This window comes from Talpa occidentalis, unplaced genomic scaffold (assembly GCF_014898055.3).
Source record: "Talpa occidentalis isolate TD23 unplaced genomic scaffold, MPIMG_talOcc4v2.1 talOcc4.4, whole genome shotgun sequence".
In the NCBI taxonomy this organism is placed as follows: domain Eukaryota; kingdom Metazoa; phylum Chordata; class Mammalia; order Eulipotyphla; family Talpidae; genus Talpa; species Talpa occidentalis.
This window is the reverse complement of record NW_023604295.1, coordinates 133,932,996-133,950,834: the sequence shown is the minus strand read 5'-3', so window position 1 is coordinate 133,950,834 and position 17,839 is coordinate 133,932,996. Positions and strand designations below refer to the sequence as shown.

At 39.0% G+C, this 17,839-nt stretch overlaps 1 protein-coding gene across 1 annotated transcript in view; it reads right to left on the bottom strand.

The window, feature by feature from the left end:
- The window catches only part of PALLD (palladin, cytoskeletal associated protein), a 343,422-nt gene that overhangs the window by 11,815 nt on the left and 313,768 nt on the right, over window positions 1-17,839 (bottom strand). Inside the window, 4 exon segments of the mRNA XM_037526416.2 lie at window positions 9,094-9,243; window positions 12,035-12,256; window positions 14,149-14,247; window positions 17,418-17,553. Coding sequence (XP_037382313.1) covers window positions 9,094-9,243; window positions 12,035-12,256; window positions 14,149-14,247; window positions 17,418-17,553 — 607 coding nt within the window.

Below are 17,839 nucleotides of genomic sequence, written 5' to 3'. Positions count from 1 at the left end.
TTATTAGCAGAGTAGCAAAATAGGTGATTTCTTCTCTACCTTCTCATTTCCCAGGAGAATGTGTAGCTGTTTAAATACTGCCATACATTGGAAATACTGCCTAAAAAAACCTAATGTATACACCTTGAAAAATATTGCTGAAAATGCTAACCATGTTCTGAGCCCATAGCAAGTTGTAATCTTTGTTAGTGGAGGCTCTTGCTTCCCTGTTGATGGCAGCTGACTGACCAGGGTGATGGTTGCTAAATGTTGGGCTGGTTGTGACAATTTCTTAAACTAGGTAACAATGAAGTTTGCTACACTGATTCTTCAGAAAAGACTTCTCTGTAGCAAGTTAATGGTATACCATCCAAAAAGATGGTGATGCTTTTTGACCGCACAGAACTTCCTTTAAACTACCATTTTCTCAATTAAGTTTATGTAATACTCTAAATACTCTGTAGTCATTTCAACAATGTTTACGACATCTTTACCAGGAATAGGTTTCATCTCAAGAAACTACTTTCCTTTGGTTCAGATTTAATCATGAGATTGCAACAGTTTGTCTACAGACAGATCACCCTGATGGTGCCCAATCAGGTCTGACTTCCAAAGCTTAGCAGGTTAGTACTTGGGAGATAGCAACAATTCAACCACATCTTCAGTTGCTCCCTCTAAAGTCATCCATGATGGTTGGCGTCAACTTCTTCAAAACTCCTGGTAATGTAGGTATTTTGATCTCCCCCCATGATTCACAAATGTTCTTAATGGCATATTGAATGGTGAATCCCTTTCCAAAAGGTTTCAGTTGATTTTGCCCAGACCCATCAGAGGAATCACTATTTATGGAAGCTATAGCTTTATGAAATATATTTCTTAAATAATAAGATGTGAAAATAGAAAGCACTCTTTGATCACATGGGCTACAAAATGGATGCTGCGTTAGCAGGCATGAAAACAAAATGGATCTCCTTGTACATCTCCATCTGAGCTCTTGGGTGATCAGGTGCCCTTTCAGTGAGCAGAAGGGTCTCAACAGTGGCCCAAAATAGCCAGTAAGCCATGTTGTAACAGATATGCTGTCATTCAGGCTTTGTGGTTCCATTCTTACAGAGAAGGCACAGTAGATTTCTGTAACTCTTAAGGGCCCTAAGATTGTCAGAATGGTGAATGAGCATTGGATTCAACTTAAAGAGAGTCAACCTGTTCTTTAAAGTTTAAAGTTGGCACTGACTTCACCCCTTTACCTATCAAAGTCCTATATGGCATCTTTTTCCAAGAGAAGGCTGCTTTATCTATATTGAATATTGTTTAATTTAGCCACTTTCATCCATGATTTTAATCAGATATGGATTGCTTGCTATAGTTTTAGATCAGAACTTGCTGCCTCACCTTGCACCTGTATATTATGGAGATGACTTCTTTATTTAAACCTCATGAACTGACCTCTCATAGCTTCAGCTTTTCTTCTGCAGCTTCCACAACCCCGGATAATTGAAAAGAGTCAGGGCTTTGCTCTGGATTAGGATTTCGCTTGAGGGCTGGTTTGAGTTTCTATCCAGGCCACTAAAATTTTCTTCACACGAGCAGTAGGCTGCTTTGTGTTCTCATCACTCACATTTTGACTGGAGTAGCACTTGTAACTTCAAGAACTTTTGCGTTCACAACTTGGCATAACTGGTATAAGAGGCCCAGCTTTCAGTCTTTGTTAGCTTTCAATATGCCTTCTTGCTAAGCTTAATCATTTCTGGCTTTTGCTATAAAGTAAGATGCACTACTCTCTTACTTGAGCTCTTAAGGGGCCATGGTAAAGTTATTAAGTGGCTTAATTTCAAAATTGCTGTGTCTCAGGGACTATAGAGGCCTAAAGAAAGGGGGAGATCATTATCAATTAAATTTGCCATCTTATCTGGGCGTGGTTGTAGTGCCCCAAAATAAAACAGTAACATCAAAAATCACTGGTCACAATCACCACAACAGAAATGATTATAATAATTAAAAATGTTAAAGTATTATGAAAATTACAAAAATGTGACAATGAGCAACTGCTGTTTGAGAAATGGCACCAATAGACTTGATGGACATAGGGTTGCCACAGACCTTCAACTTGTAAAAAATGCAGCATCCGTGGTGCAGAACAAAGTGTAATGAAACCAGGTATTATACCTGTACTTCTAAATTCTGATGGTCAAAAGGGAACAGGAAGATTAAAGATAAATCTGCTTCTCATTTTTAATGAATAGACTTAGTGAATTCTCGCTCAGATTTGATGAGCAGCCCTTAGGTACACTTACAGTTGAAGTAAAGTTTATCATTAACGCCCATTTTCATTCTAAATTTCATTCTAAATTCATAGGTAACAGAAGCTTTCTGTGTGTTTTGAAGAACTGCTTTCTGAAGTCCAGCTGAGCCAAGTAGGCTGATGGAGGGGACACAGAGAACACTTTACAGCAGAACTCAGAGAAGGACAGAAGCTCAGTCAGTAGGGCTCCCCAGCTCTCCCCAGAGCCTGGCCTTCTTTGGGCAAAGGCACACAGGAAAATAATACAGACAGGAGGAGAATTAGGAATTGACAAATTCAAGTAGTCTTTTACCACCAGCTATGTAACTTCTTTTAGCATTCACAATATTTGCTATTGAGGTCATGCTAAAAATCGCCTTTCCTGAAACTTTGCAAGGAGATAAGAGATATAAAACTATGAGGGAGAATTATTATTTTTATACAAGAGCTGGGGTACAGGCCAGACGCACAGGACGGTGAGAGGATTCACCAGAGACACAGCAGGGAGCAGAACAGGCAGACAACTGAAATATACTGCTGAAAGGAGCAGTGGGCACGACAGGAGAGGTGTGTGTGCCATGCGGGATTCTCGCCAGCAGGCTGGGATCGAACCTTACTGCAGAGGCAGCGGACAGCTTCACAGTGCTGTGCTCAACCCGCTGGGCCACAGGGGAGGCCCTGAGGGAGAAATATTCTTAGATTAATTTTATCTGACATTCAGGTCACATGATGTAAATTCTATTATACTGAACCTTTGACAAACACTTGTAATTTCTTAAAGTAGCTTGAAATCTGAAAATTCATTTTGTCTAGCCCCTCCAAATCTGTACCTGCTATAAAAAATCTAGATGTGACTTGCTTAGAAGCCCCCCATTATAAATTACCCAGTTGATGCATCTTAGTAGATGCTTTAACAAATGAACATATAAGAGCCACAATTCTTTCTGCAGCTTGAAGACAAGGAATTGTTTGTTTTATTTTACATAAACAACTTCAATTGTACTGATAAGGAATATGGCTTCCTGACTATTTCTTTTGCTGCTTCAGCAGAGTTTTTACTTTTGGTTGCACTGAAATATATTTTTTACACAATTTTCCTTGTAATAGAAAATCTAAAGGCTTCACAAAGAAAATTAACTGGTCATTTATACAGTTAGAAAAAAATAAAACTTAAATTTAACCTTTAACCTTGAATTTGGGTAAATATCAATTGGTTGCTAAAAAAATTCCTCTAACCTGGATTTGAGTTTTGACTGAAACCCTGGTTAAATCCCAGAATTTATTTAAGCCTTTGTTTCTTCTTCTTTAAAAACTGGGGTGCTATATTTAGCTCACAAGGATGTTGTAAAGAAATGTCAGGTAAGTTTATAAAGATCAAATGGTACTTGATGTTGTACATTAAGTCCTCATTACTCCTCCATGTTACTATGGGCCTGTCAAGTTATATGTGCATGGATATGCATTAAGATGATTTCTAGGAACCCCAGGAGCTTGCTGACTTCAAGTGAACATAACTTTGAGGTAAGCTTTTGCTTCCTTTTTTGATTCCGTCAAATAACCAATGCCCCCCACATCCCTAGTGCTGTTAATGCTGGAACACCTTTGTATGCCACTCCTGAGCTCTGGCGTCAGTCTGGGTCTATAAACCATTTCTGTCACTTACAGTTGTGACTTTAGGCAATAACAACCTCCTACATCTGTAAAACAGGCCTATATAATTAATGCCACATGGGTTCTTATATGATGCATCGCTTAGAAATGTTTTGTTAAACAACATTTTCCCCCCATAAACTTTTTTTTTTTTTTAATATTAGGATGCAATCTGCACCAAAGGAAAAAGAAAATATCCTTAGCAAGGAGGCAGAATATATGGAGATCACTCTTTAATTTATGCTAGTGCTTGAAAGGTGTCACATGCATGGGTATATTTAATGGGTTTATGTCATGGCTGCAGTTGAGGTTAACATGTAAGATACACCACTCAGTTCTTAACAACATGACTATCTGTAGACTAAGCCCTGGTTCCTCTTGACTTATCCAATAAAAAGGTAAACAGGTTGGCATACTATTCTGTAAAGATTACACATTTCTATGGTTTTCGCTGTTATTCCTTAGAATTATGTACATAAATATTGCCACAGGGTATTTACTACCTAAATTTAAGAAAAAGGAAAGTTACCACTGTCACCTTTTAATTCCTACACCATCCTTCACTTCTGAACATAAAGGGAAAAAGCATGGTCTTTAGGAGGCAGAATTATTAGTTTGATAATAAAGCATTATTGGCTAAATGTTACTAACTAACCAGCAAGTGATCAGGAACATTTAGAAGGCATCCAAATGAACTAGTTGTATAATTTTGATTTTACTTGGGAAAAAAATCCAGAAATCAGTGAAGGATTTTTGAAAAGATGCTTCCAGTGTGCACAAGTAAAAGTTCAAGGTTTTAAGTTTGAACCTTTGAGAAAGATACAGAATTAGTATCAATAATTCTAATCATACTAATGTGCCAATTAACTGTGGTAATCACAATAGTTAACAGGCTCTGATGCACATCAATGCTGCAGCTTTTATTAACATTCTCATTTCTATCTGCTTTATTGTTAACACAAAGTAATAATGGAAGTGAATGTTTAAAGTGAAGCTTGAAATGAGCCAAGAAATCTTACAATGGTACGACAAAACACAGTCAATAAACTAGCTTTTTAAATTTAACTCAGCTGTGTGTAACTTCCCTCTTCCAAACAAATCCACAGAGTTTAAAGCTGTAGGAACCAGTAATAAGTGATTCTGCACTAACATCCAGCTTGTGAGAATATCTGATGTCTCATGCAAGGCCAACTATTTATATAATACCGAAATAACATTTATATTTCCTCGTTTATGAAATTTAACTTGCGGCACACACAGCTTTACAAAAGCTCGCCACTTGTATATATTCTGCAATTTGAGGAAACCAACTGCAAACAGCCATTCTGCAATCCAAGTGCAACACCGAGTACCTTAGCAACACGCAAAACAAAGTAAAACACTCCTGGTTAGATTCAGTTGTGTCGTAAAGATAGGATTCGAGTCTAAACCTCTATTTGTGATCCTCGTTCTGGCGTTTGTTTGGTGCAAGGCTGCACCCACGCTCATCTCAGCCCTGTGTGGCTGCTGCGGCCTCACGCTCCACCTGAGCGGCACACGCTGAGGACGGTGCACTGCCCGGTGTGCGCTGGGAGCTGTGTGTCCATCCCAAGCCGAATCTGGACGCGCTCACGCTATCCAGCGTGTTCTCTTATTCCCAGAAGATCAAGCCAGGTGGAAAAGTATTCTGTAATATACTCTGCTGAACTTTAGTGTTTTCATCTTTCCTTGCTTCTCACCCTTCTCGTGGCCACTTGCTGTAATTATTTTCCACTGCTCAGCAAGTCTCTGCCGTCTGTGTTTCATTACTGAACTCATTTTTCCACTCAAGCCCTTTCTTCTCTCGGTCATTTCACATCTTACGTAGGCTAGAGTGTACCAGAAAAAAATAGATGTAGCTGTTTCTCTTTCAAGCCCAAATACTTTTTAAAATGTGGAAAAAAATCAAAGGCAACCAAAGGGCATCAAGGAAAACGTCAGTTTTCTGTTGACTACACATTATGCTTCTGGGATTAATCTTGAAATTTAAGCTTTTACATTTGACATATTTTTCAGTGCTGGCTTGCTCTTTTAGATCATGTTTTAATTCACAAATTACGAAAATGGCAAATACTTCTGGGGACGACAACAAACTTTATAAAGTGGAGGTTGGGACAGTGTTAAGCATGGTGTTCCTATAGCCAGACATGGAAACTTATGCTAAAGATTAGGTACAAAAATCCCCTGCCACTTTAAATACCATTTTGTTCCTGATAGGTAATGAAATTTTGCTGCTGAATATCCCAGAATTGAAAAGGAGTTTTACTGTTGAAATTAAAATCAACCAGGCAATATACTCAGAAACTTGGAGCAGCAACTACTACAAGTGCTGAAAATATCAAAATTGTCTCACAACTATTTCAAGTTTGAGGCCCAAATACCCATTTTTAGGGTTTCCTGTTTCTCTTCTGAACTTTCCCTCCCAAGCCTGCCTTGGTCATTTAGATAGAAAAGGAGACTTCAGTTCTACACTTTTTTAAAAAAAGATTTTTATGCATACAAGAGCTGGGGTACAGGCCAGAGGTGTGTGTGTACAGGTGGGGTGGTGGTGAGAGGATTCACCACAGACAGAGTGGGGAGCAGAACAGGCAGATGGACTGAAATACACTGCTGAGGGGAGCTGCGGGCGAGTCAGGAGAGGTCTGCTGTGCCATGTGGGTAGCTCCCTGGCCGGGGATTGAACTTGTGTTGCAGTGACTGCGGACAGCTTCATAGGTTGCATCTTAACCCCCTGTGCCACCAGGGAGACCCTACACTCTTTAATTAAAATATTTGGTGGAGCTAACCCTGAGAGACAGGTGGAATTGTAGGTGATAAGAACTGCTTAGGTTCCTGTCTCCTGAGGTTCTTTGAATCTCTCCTTCCCACTGAGATGTCAGCTGTCATGTTACTGTTGGCTGCATCACAGGGGATGGGATATTCTGTTAGAAGGGCTAGGCTTTCAGCTACCTGATGTTTCCTTTCAAAGGCAAAGAACCAGAGGGGCTTAACCAAGATTTGATAAAGCGCGAGAATTCACTGGTGCTGGCATGAAGGCAGCGGCCACTCTGCATGTGCTGGGGGCAGCTCCCCAAGCTGGATGTGTGGAGTGTGCCTTCCTCACAATTCCCCCACCCAAGCCCACAGCTGTGGCACAGCCACACTCTTCCCATGAGAATGGGAAAAAGGAAAAGCCAGGAAGTCAGAAAACCACCCACCAGCAACATGCTGGGCACAAATTCCATCCCAAACTGACTTGCTTACTCTCCTACAGTATTGTGGGAGCAGCATACCTAAAAGCAGACTGATCCTTTCATATTCTGATCCACAGGCTTCTGCCAGCTCTTGGGCTATGTTCTAAGACAGGGTGTTGGTGGTACAATGGGTTAAGACACAACCTATGAAGCTGTCCGCAGCCTCTGCAGCACAAGTTCAATCCCTGGCCAGGGAGCTACCCACAAGGCACAGCAGACCTCTCCTGTCTCCCCGCTGCTCCCCTTAGCAGTGTATTTCAGTCAGTCTGCCTGTTCTGTTCCCCTATCTGTCTCTGGTAAATCCTCTCACCCCCACACCTCTGGCCTGTAACCCAGCTCTTGTATGCATAAATATATAAACCTTAAAAAAAAATAATGACAATAACTAGCATTTATTGAGAGCATATTTACTATGTGCCAGGTAAACTGAAAGCTTTATAGGCATTATTTAAATCCACATTATTTTCATTTCATAGAAGAAACAGGCACAGGGAGGTTAAGTAACTTGTAAAAGTCCCATAGATCTAGCGGCAGAGCTAGAACTCCAACTCAATTCTTACTGATGCCACAGTTCTTAACCCCTGAACTACACCACGGAGGCTTTTTAGTGTCAGCAAGATTGCGCTATTCTGTTCTTTGTTGTTCTACAAAATTGCTTACTCCAATAACAGTTTAAAACATTTGCTAGGAAAAATGCCCTGAAATTAATAGCAGGACCCCAGTACAAGCAAGTGGTTAAGGAACATAGTTATATCTATCTCTGTACTATATCCCAGCCTTAGTGTAAAGAGGAATAAAAGGCCCAACATGAAGAAAAGTTTGGGATTTCGTAATAATTTTCCACCTTATTAATAGGTGGTAAACTAAAAACACAGTAAGGGGAAAAAAGCAACCATATCTGTTCTCTTAAACACATCAAACACAAATACAAATAGTATTAACATGTAACTTTTTAGAAAAGGTTGTGATTTTGCTATTTTTCAGGGTGACTGCTATGTATGTATTCACTGACCAGAAAAATCAGAACCTCAAGATGGTGCATTAAAATGGAAACGTATGCTGACAGTGAAGAGGTTGCTGTGCGCTCACTTGTGGATAATTTGACTGTTCTAATTTAATATTACTGCAGAAATATAGCTATGAGTGTAACATTAAGATAGGATAAATATTGTACAAACTTTTAGAAGTTTATAAACCTTGCTAGAATTGTTTATCTTCTAACACTTAATGTTGCCTTCAAAAGAAATAATGAAATAAGGAATTTGATATAAGATATAAAAGATGACTTCTGGACAATCATCATTTAGTTATATAATAAAATTGTTAATTTTAGCTTTTTAAAAGAATGTTATTTACTTGCCTTTTCCAGACTTGGTAACATTCACCTGTCACACACTGAGTTCTTAGGGTTAAAAAAAAAAATCACTTCTTAAGTTTTGTGTCCTCCATACCCAGCATAGTATGTAAATTATATACAAGATTATAAAGTCCTCTTTTGACTTTTTCTACTACAGCATGAGTATGCCACTCACTATCCTTTCCTCCTTTTTTGCCTTCAAAAAGCTTAATCCTATCTGAAATTATTTATGTATTTGTTTGCTGGCTTATTTTCTATCCAGGATTAGTCCTTATCCACCACTGCAGCCTGATCACCCCTTAAAATCTGTACACGAAGCCCTCAATACTATTTGTGAAGAAAGTGCACCTCTGCACCAGAAAGTATTCTTGCACAAAATATCTGATGGAATTAATATATACTCACGAAACAAAGAATTTCTCTCTCCTCTGAAACCAGGTGGTTGTAGAATTTGGAAAGAGAGTTTCATGCCAAAGGGGTATGACCTACCTTTTAATGAAATGGTTCCTCTGTCTAAATAATTGCCTATAAGCACTAAACTCTAGATCTGAGCCCAGATCTATATCCTTCCTTACCTGAGGGTTTGCAGCCATAATTGTGTAATTCCCATCATCATCTAGGGTAGAGGCCGAGGCATGGAGAGAGCAGGTCCCATCAAGATCTTTTTGAATGATGTAGTGATCATTCTTTGGAGAGATCTGTTTCCCATCCTTAAACCAATAGATCTGTGAACGGAAACACATTAAAGATTAAGAGTGGGTGCAGTCCTACTCTATCTGGGGACTGATAAATAACACCGGTGTGATCTGCACAGCTGGTCAGAGATTTCATGTTAAAAAAAAAAATACCAGAATGGGAAATTGTTTTTTGAGTGAAAAAGTAGGCAACAAGTTTAATTCTATTTTAATTTTAAAAATATATGTATGAGTAGACATTTACATTCATATGCTATTTATATAAAGGGCTATTTATATGAAGGGCTCTATATCAAAAGTTGATAGTGACTTTTTCTGAGGTAACATTACAGGCATTTTTCTTTTTGCTTTTTTCAACTTTCAAATGTACTGATACTTCACATATACTACTTGTACAGTGAAGTTTAAAAGGTTGTCTTAGAGAATAAAAACAAACTCCAAACTGTCATTATTCCGGGGCCTCCCCGGTGGCGCAGCGGTTGAGCCCTGGGTTGCGAAGCTGCCCGCAGCCTTTGCAGCTCAGGTTTGATCCCCGGCTGCTCCCCGCCCACCGGAGGAGGGTCCCACATGGCACGCAGACTTCTCCTGCCACCCGCTGCTCCCCTCAACAGTGTGCTTCGGTCCTTCTGCCTGCTCTGCTCCCCGCTCTGGCCCTGGTGAATTCTCTCACCCTCCGGTGCTTCTGACTGTGCCCAGTGCTTGTATAAATAAATAAATCAATCTTTAAAAAAACCAAAAAACCAAAAAAACCCCTGTCATTATTCCGCTGAAATATATTAGACAAGTAGAACAGAGTGGCGATTACTGGGGCATTGGTGGTGGGCATGGTGTGGAAATTCAATTGTAGAAGCTTAAAAGCTTAAACTTACAATCCCCAAAGATACAATGACGTAAACCAACTACCTCAATAAACATAATTTGAAAAAGAAAAACTGAACTAGAAATAGAATGTATTTTTTTAAAACACAGGGAATATTCCAAGCTGTAATCATCCTAACATAATTTATGTAACATACAGAAGAAATTATTCTTCAGTAGACCAGGGAGAGAAGAAAAAGTATGGCAGTGAGGAAAGGAGGAAGGATGAAAGAATAAAACCTCATAATAAAAATATCTAAAAATAAACTGAGCCTCTTGAGCTGTGAAACAATTAAATTTGCCCTAGAAAAAGCAGAGTTATGTTAAAGACAACAGCCCATCTTTGAAGTGAACAGTGTTCTTTAGGAACAGGAATCGTTTCGCAAATCTTGACTCATGTTTAAACATCTGGGTATCCCTGTGGCTATTTTGGAGTTCAATATATAATTTCCTGAGTGTCATTCATAAGCTGCAAAGTTATTTGTAATACATTGGATGTCATCTTTGTGAATACACAACAGTTACCCGAGTGATGCCAAGAATAGGACAAGGAAGTTGTCTCTAACAATTTAAAGTCTCATTAGTGGATTTGGGTTTGAGAATTTAAGGCTCATTTCTTTGCCCTGTCCTTCTGGCTATGGGTTGAAATTTGGTTTTAGGGAAAGAAGGTGATGGTAAAATTTACCTTACGGTGAGAACAAAACAACGCGTGCAGCAACGGCATGGCCAAGTGCACGTCTGCTGTGTCATCATAGCACTTACCCCTCCAGCTCCTGCTTCTCATTTCTGCTCTTTCACACCACTGCTAAGCTTGTAATTTCAGTGACTGCTTTTTTTATTTCTATGTGCTGATTTTACAAACTTGTGTTGCCGGGTGCTGTCCTGTTCTTTAAGTTTCTATTCCCTTTACAACGGTTCCAATCATTTCAAACACGTCTCCTTGAAAATACTGTGCAATACTTGGGCTTCTATTTTCCTGTCTTTTTGTGCTATTGACTCCCCTCGTTGTTTATTTCCTCATATGGTTTGTAAGTTTTTACTGTGACCTCACATTTCCTCACTCTACCCTGAGAAGTCTGATACACCCCACAGTGTGAAGATGTCCCACAGGGCCGTGTTTTGCTTTCTGCCAGAACACTAAGCATTTAATCATCCTGCATGAAATTTCGCATTAATTTTTCAGCTCTTGACTTCCTATTGCATGATAATGTAAATCTGGAGTTCCAGTTCCTCGTGGGGGTGTGCCTTTTTCATTTTGCCCTCTCTATTCTAGGGAAAGTGCAATCCTGTTTATTATTTTGCTGGGCTAGGGAGCAGTCATTCTAGTCTCCCTTTAAAAACAGGGCAACACTTTATCTAGCATTTCCACATGTCTGCAGGGAAAGGGCTGCCAGCCAGGTCGGCCTAGGGCTCCTGCATATGAGAAGTTTCTTTGATTATCCTCTTTTAAAAGTATTCCTCTCCCCCCACCCCTTGTAAATATAGGAAGTCTTGGCTTTATAGATTAAAGATCTGAAGGCTTATTATCAGTGGTAGGCATTCCTTCTCTGTGTGGTACAGAACATAGGGTACATGGTCAAGCCTGGCCACCTACCAGCTTTCTGACCTTCAGAAAATTCATTGACCTCACCGAGCTCATTTTAGTCATTTATAATTTGGGAGCAACAATGGCAATATCAGGAGTAAATGATGTAGGTGTAGGAAGCATTCCTTGTTAATTATTTCGTTATTATTATTCTACTCTACTCTTCAAACCCAAACTCTGCTGCTCTTCTACCTTGCTTTGTTTTCTAATGCCTCCTGAAGATGGCCCTGAACTTAAGAGTGTTTCAAACATTTTACATGATGGGTATTGAGAAAGTTTGTATTTCTTCCTCCTCCCAGACACAGAATGCTATATTTTGGAAGCTAAAACTCTTCTTCAGAGAGTATGACTCTTAAAAAGCCATTGTTTTCAGCTCACCTTTGGCCTTGGATTCCCAGTCACTCTGCACATGAAGGTTACAGGCATTCCCTCAAAGATCTTGTAATGTTTCAGCTTCATCTCAAAGACAGGTGCCATGCCATTTTCCACTGGCACATCTCCATATTGAACTTCATCACCTGACTCATCCACAGGAGACCTCTCTAGTCTGTACTCGATTTCACTGATGAGTCTCTGTTCACAACTGGAGACTTTGTATTCCTAGTCAAACAAAGAGGTCATGTTAGCTACCATGTCCCTTGTGCAGTATGTCCCATGAGTCTAAACCCCCCTTTCTAAGATGACACTCAAAAGACATTTATCATAGCACTTGAAAACTGAACCCAGTTCAATTCCATGGAAAACAAAAAACATCTGGAAATAAGTACATGTGATATTTCAAATTGTCTGCAAGTTTTATCATCCAAATAAGAAGGAAACTTTAGAGATGAATTTCTTTCTCTTTCCTCTTGGGCCAGAGTTGGGGGGAAGAAAGAGAAAGAGAAACACAAAGACAATACATTCCTAACTGTTGCAGGACAGGACACTGATTTCTTTGGGTAAAAGCTGATGCAGGTGGCGCATCTCTCCAGAAGGGTGAAAGTGCATGTGGCAAGCAGTTGTAATATTGCAGAGCATCCATTAAACAGACAATGGGAAAAAATGGCACTATGTATTTTTTTTTTAATCATAACAATCATCAGCAAATAGCCTCTGAAGTCCTCCTTAGATCTGCAGCTATTAGGAACTATTCTCCACCCTCTTCAAAAGAAAAACAGGATTGACAATAATTTTGGCTATTAAAAAAAAAAAAAAACAAAGAAACTGCCACCATCCTATGGTGATGGTGGGTCCTATATTTTTTTCTCTTGCTTACAAAATACAATGAAGGCAAGGCAACACATTATAAAGTATTATATTAAATAAAATAATGTTTTAATTAGTTCTTAAAGAACTCATTCAACATTGAAAAAAAAACCAGTTTATTGGTTTGAGGAAAGAAATATTATGTATGAACAAAACTGCAAAAAGTACCCAAGTGCTTTTGTGTACTATCAAATTAACCAGTGTAAGAATTAGCACATTTGCCCCTGAAAGGTATAACAAGTGAAAAATAAATTATAAGAAAAGCCACACTGGTGTAATTTTATTCACTTGATCTTAAATGAACGCAGACACTGGTCACAGTATTTACTATATGGCAGTAAAGATAGAGCTACAAGTAAAAAACCCAAAAGAATATAGATAGAGATATAGTGAAAGATTGGAAAGAGAAGAAAGGCGAAAAGCTTAACCTTTTGACCATCCTGAGGACTCCCTACAGTAGCATGGGAAGACCCAATTTCCTGTAATGGTAGAAAAAAAGAAGTGAAGACTAATATAGAATAATAAGAATCTAGCAAGATTTTTAGTTTTCTTAAAGTGAAATTTTTGTGGTAGCATTATTTTAACACAGAAAAACTTTCAGATTTTGAAGGCAGATCCATTTCTCAATAAACAATGAAAAAGAGTTTACTTGATCCTTTAAACTGGCTTTAGAAAAGTTTCTTCTATCCTGAGGTTGCATCTGAATCTCCAAACAGAAGCAGTGGAGATTATAAAACACTGTACATCAAAGCCACAAAGTAGTATAGAAGGGGAACAAAAACAACATTTTAGGTTTTCTGCTGATAGGTGATTTATAACTAAATATGTGGAGGAAAATACAGTTTTTTCTATGCATAGATATTTTGACTAGACATTAAAAATTTAATGGGAAATAGTCACTCTTTGAAGCAATTTCAATAAAAATATGTACAAAACTACTCTGCAGTAAAGCACAGGATAGGAAAAACAGCAAGATACTTGACAGGAGAAAACATGATCACTAGAGAAGATAAAAAGAACAGGTATCACTGACAGAAACAATCCTTCCAATCACCTAACACAACATCTGGCACAGTATGTGCTCAATAAATATTACGCATGGGGCTTATTGATGCTGTTAGCACTTCTTTTCTTTGTCTGCCCTCTACTTTCCACAGAAATGATCCCAAGAATAGCGTCCACAATGAGTACAGGGAGAGGAAACAAGTAATTGCTATTTTTCTAAGAGATCCAGAGAAACATAGTACCTGATGAGCTGCTTCCTCTTCTGGCTCCTGAATATTAAAAACAGTTGCACTGTCAGCACCTAGTAATCGGCGAGCCATTCTTTCTTCATATGTTAACCTCTAATCAAAGTAAATCACAGAAAACACAAAATTAGAAAAGTCACAATTATTTGAGCCTCATGGAAAGGGATTTTTTAAAAAGCCCAACACAAGCTAGCTTTCATGGTTTCTGTAACTGTCCTGGCTCCACCTTCCGATACCTGTATGTAAAAGGAGTCTGTTTTTTGCTTCAGCTGTCTAGTCTTTCATCTCCCCTTTGGGTCCCAGTGACCTATTCCAGAGTTGGAAGATGGGGTAATTAATCTTGGCAGCCACCAACTGATGCAGCATAAATTAAATAAGCAGCAAGGAAGAAGCCACATAGAAATACATGTCATATACTCGCCATTAGCAGCAAATACAGAGAAAAAGATACTTAAATAGCAAAATATATTTTTAAAGGAAATGTTATTTTCATAGCCATCCACAGGCTTCCAGACAGGCTAGTCAGTTCTGAGACTCCTGATAGGGAGGTGACACGCTGGCAGTGATGGCTTCTCTGCTTTAGGATACTCATCTCTAAGAGCATATCCGAGCTGCTCTGTAACATCGGTGACTGTAGGCAAATCCAGTAAGCAGCAGAGGAGTGCACATGGCTAAAGTGGCACAAGGACTCCAAAGGTTGGCTAAAGCCAACATCCATAATTTATGATTCTACTCAGAGGCCATTTTTGCCAATTCAGTTTTTTTTAAAGATTTATTTATGCATACAAGAACTGGGGTATAGGCCAGAGGTGTGGGGGGTGAGAGAATTCACCAGAGACAGAGTGGGGAGCAGAACAGGCAGAGCCACTGAAATACACTGCTGAGGGGAGCAGTGGGCGAGACAGGAGAGGTCTGCACCATGTGGGTCACCTCCCTGGCCGGGGATCAAACCCATGCTGCAGTGGCTGTGAATAGCTTCATAGGTTGTGTCTTAACCCTTGAGCCACCAGGGAGGCCCTGCCAAGTCATTTTTATAAAAAAGAAATGCCAGTAAATTTCTTTGTTCTGTTGGAGTGACTTGGGTTCTTAGTATTGGTTCTTAAATGCCATATAGTTATAGGTCTAGAGAAACTTTCAGAGACCATTTGTCCCACCAGGGGTGTTTTAAAAACAAACGTTTGATTCAAAATAGAGAAAAAGTAAGGCAGAATCTAGGAGAAGTACAAATAATTTAAAATAAATTTCCAAAATTCTGAATATAGATGCAAATTCTGTTGGTTGGAAACTCCACAATCAGGAAAGTATGTTGGTAAAATTATCATTTCCAGTAACTTCTGGCTCTGTCTCAGCTGAAATGTGGAAATGAAACAAGCCAAGTGCCCAATGCCAGACAGTCCCAAAGTTCAAATTATTTCATTAATAAAGAAGGGGCAGAGGCCAGAAAGAGGTACAGGTAGGTGTTTGGGGCCTGGAATGTCTCAGTCTATTGTGTTATTATTTAATTTTCAGTGTCTGTTAAAAAAATCAGTGAATTCAATTTCAAAGAGACTTTTAAATACCTGCTCTCTTAAAAGCTTTCCTCATATTTTTACAGAGAACTGTATTAACATCAAAGGGAGGTCTAGAGTAATTTCCTCTTTGTTCCTTATAAACAGAACTGCCGATTTGACATCTGTCCCTCACCAGAATGCACCTGCTACCTTCAGGAGTCAAATTTTAGTCATAGTTTTGTTTCTAACCCACTGTGCCATGTGGATATACCAGCCCTGTCTCAGAAGTCAAAATCAAGCAATAGAAAAATATCTAACATTAGGAAAAAGTTGAGGGTCCCTTTTTCTAAAAAGAAACCTTATCTTTCTAAACTTTCTGATGTCAGAATCCATGGAATTTATTGTGTATGTCACTGACTTCTAAACAGATAAATATACTGTATGTATTTGTAAAATGCATATACATAATATAGTACATAATTTATAGAAGTCTTTTTTTTTTTTTAACCAAGAGTATCTTAGTCCATAGGAATATTTAAACAACCAACCAAAAAGAAAAAAAAAAAAAAAAACAACCAAAAAACTGGAGTGATGCCTTTACCTGGCTTGAAAAAGTTCCCATAAATATTTGTTTTAATATTTCAAAGGCTTTGGCTGACAGATCCAGGGAAAACTTCCAGAGTATGTATATTTACACATGCAATCACTTATTTTAGGGAGAAAATATTTTCCCTATGTGAAAAATCTATCCTTAGTGAAATGAATAACTACTACAGGAGCTTATTAGAATTTTAATCTTCCTAAACTCAGGTTAGAATACCCTAATAATTAAAATCAGCATCAGTACTCTGTTCCTCACCTTTCCAATCAAACATGGTCTGTTCTTGCATTTTTATTTAGTAATACTTGGTAATTAAAACTCCTTGAAAACATAATTAATAGAGAACTTTCTACTCTGAAAAAGGTGTCTAAGAGCAACATTTTATACAAAGAGATACTTTTCCTTGTGTACTTTAAGAGCAAAGCAAATTTTTCTAATAGTAATTCATACAGAGGCACAAAAGGTCCTTTCCTTTACCTGGGAAATCTTATTTGCTGGATTTACTTTTCCCATTTCCTTAAAATACTCTGAGTATGATCAGAAAATACATATATATATATTTACTCTATAATTCTGCAGATTTTTTTTTTGAGTCTTTCCTGACAAACTAGAACAAGACTGTGGAACAGATATTACTGGATGAGATCACTCAGTCAACATCTAGTAAGTGTCTCACAGAGTAGGGCCACGCCAGCAATAGTTTCCTTTGTAAAGAAACTTTTCCGCAGAAGCAGTACCTGCCATAGAACCTCTCTTTCTGGCACTGAACTCCAAGTTGGCTCTCGGGCAGGTACAAATCATCCTAGAACACACTTTTCTCGCCCCCAACTCCCACCCAGTGGGGATGGGAACCCCAAGGTCCTTTTTCTTTATAACACACAATTACTCATTTGTTCTACTCCCAGCCTTAAGATCAGCCTTTTCTCCTTCCTTTATCCAACTAGCTGTCTTTATTCCAAGAACAACTTTGTGAATACACGAAGCAGTGAACACGGAGTAGAAACCATTTCATTTTCTCCCTTTTTTCTAGATTGAAGCCAGATGTGGAGATTCAGGGGTAATAAAATCAATTTTGTGGGCAAATCTTAAGGACCCCTGTCTCAGTGGAGCGAGGGAAGTGTGCGATGCGGGTGGCTAATGCTCCAAGTTCGGGCCCCACGTCTGTCTGTCAGTACCGGCTGGCCATTGTTCAGGAGATCCTCCTTGAAGCGGAGTTTTCTTTCCAGGTCTTGAATGACAGCATCTTTTGTGCCTTGAATCTCCTCATCAGAGGCTATCCTGGCAGTTCTATTGGTCTTCTTTGGAAATCCCCTGCAGCACGAAAGCACAAAGTGGAATAGTCAGTTGTCGGACATAAAAGCAAATCAGACATTCAAGTCCAAGAGGGAGTACAACGGGCCAGTGTGTCCCTCCCACGCTATGCTGCATCTTTCCAGCCACCTCTGGGAAGAACCAGTGGAAGCTGGTTTCAGTGTTCAGGTAATCCTGATCCCAACCAGATTTCAGAAGCAGTTTACTAAATACCTTTGGGGGTGTGCCTCAGTGGTGAGATAAATGCGAGGATAGTGAAGGCCTGTGTTTCTGTCCTTGGTGGGCA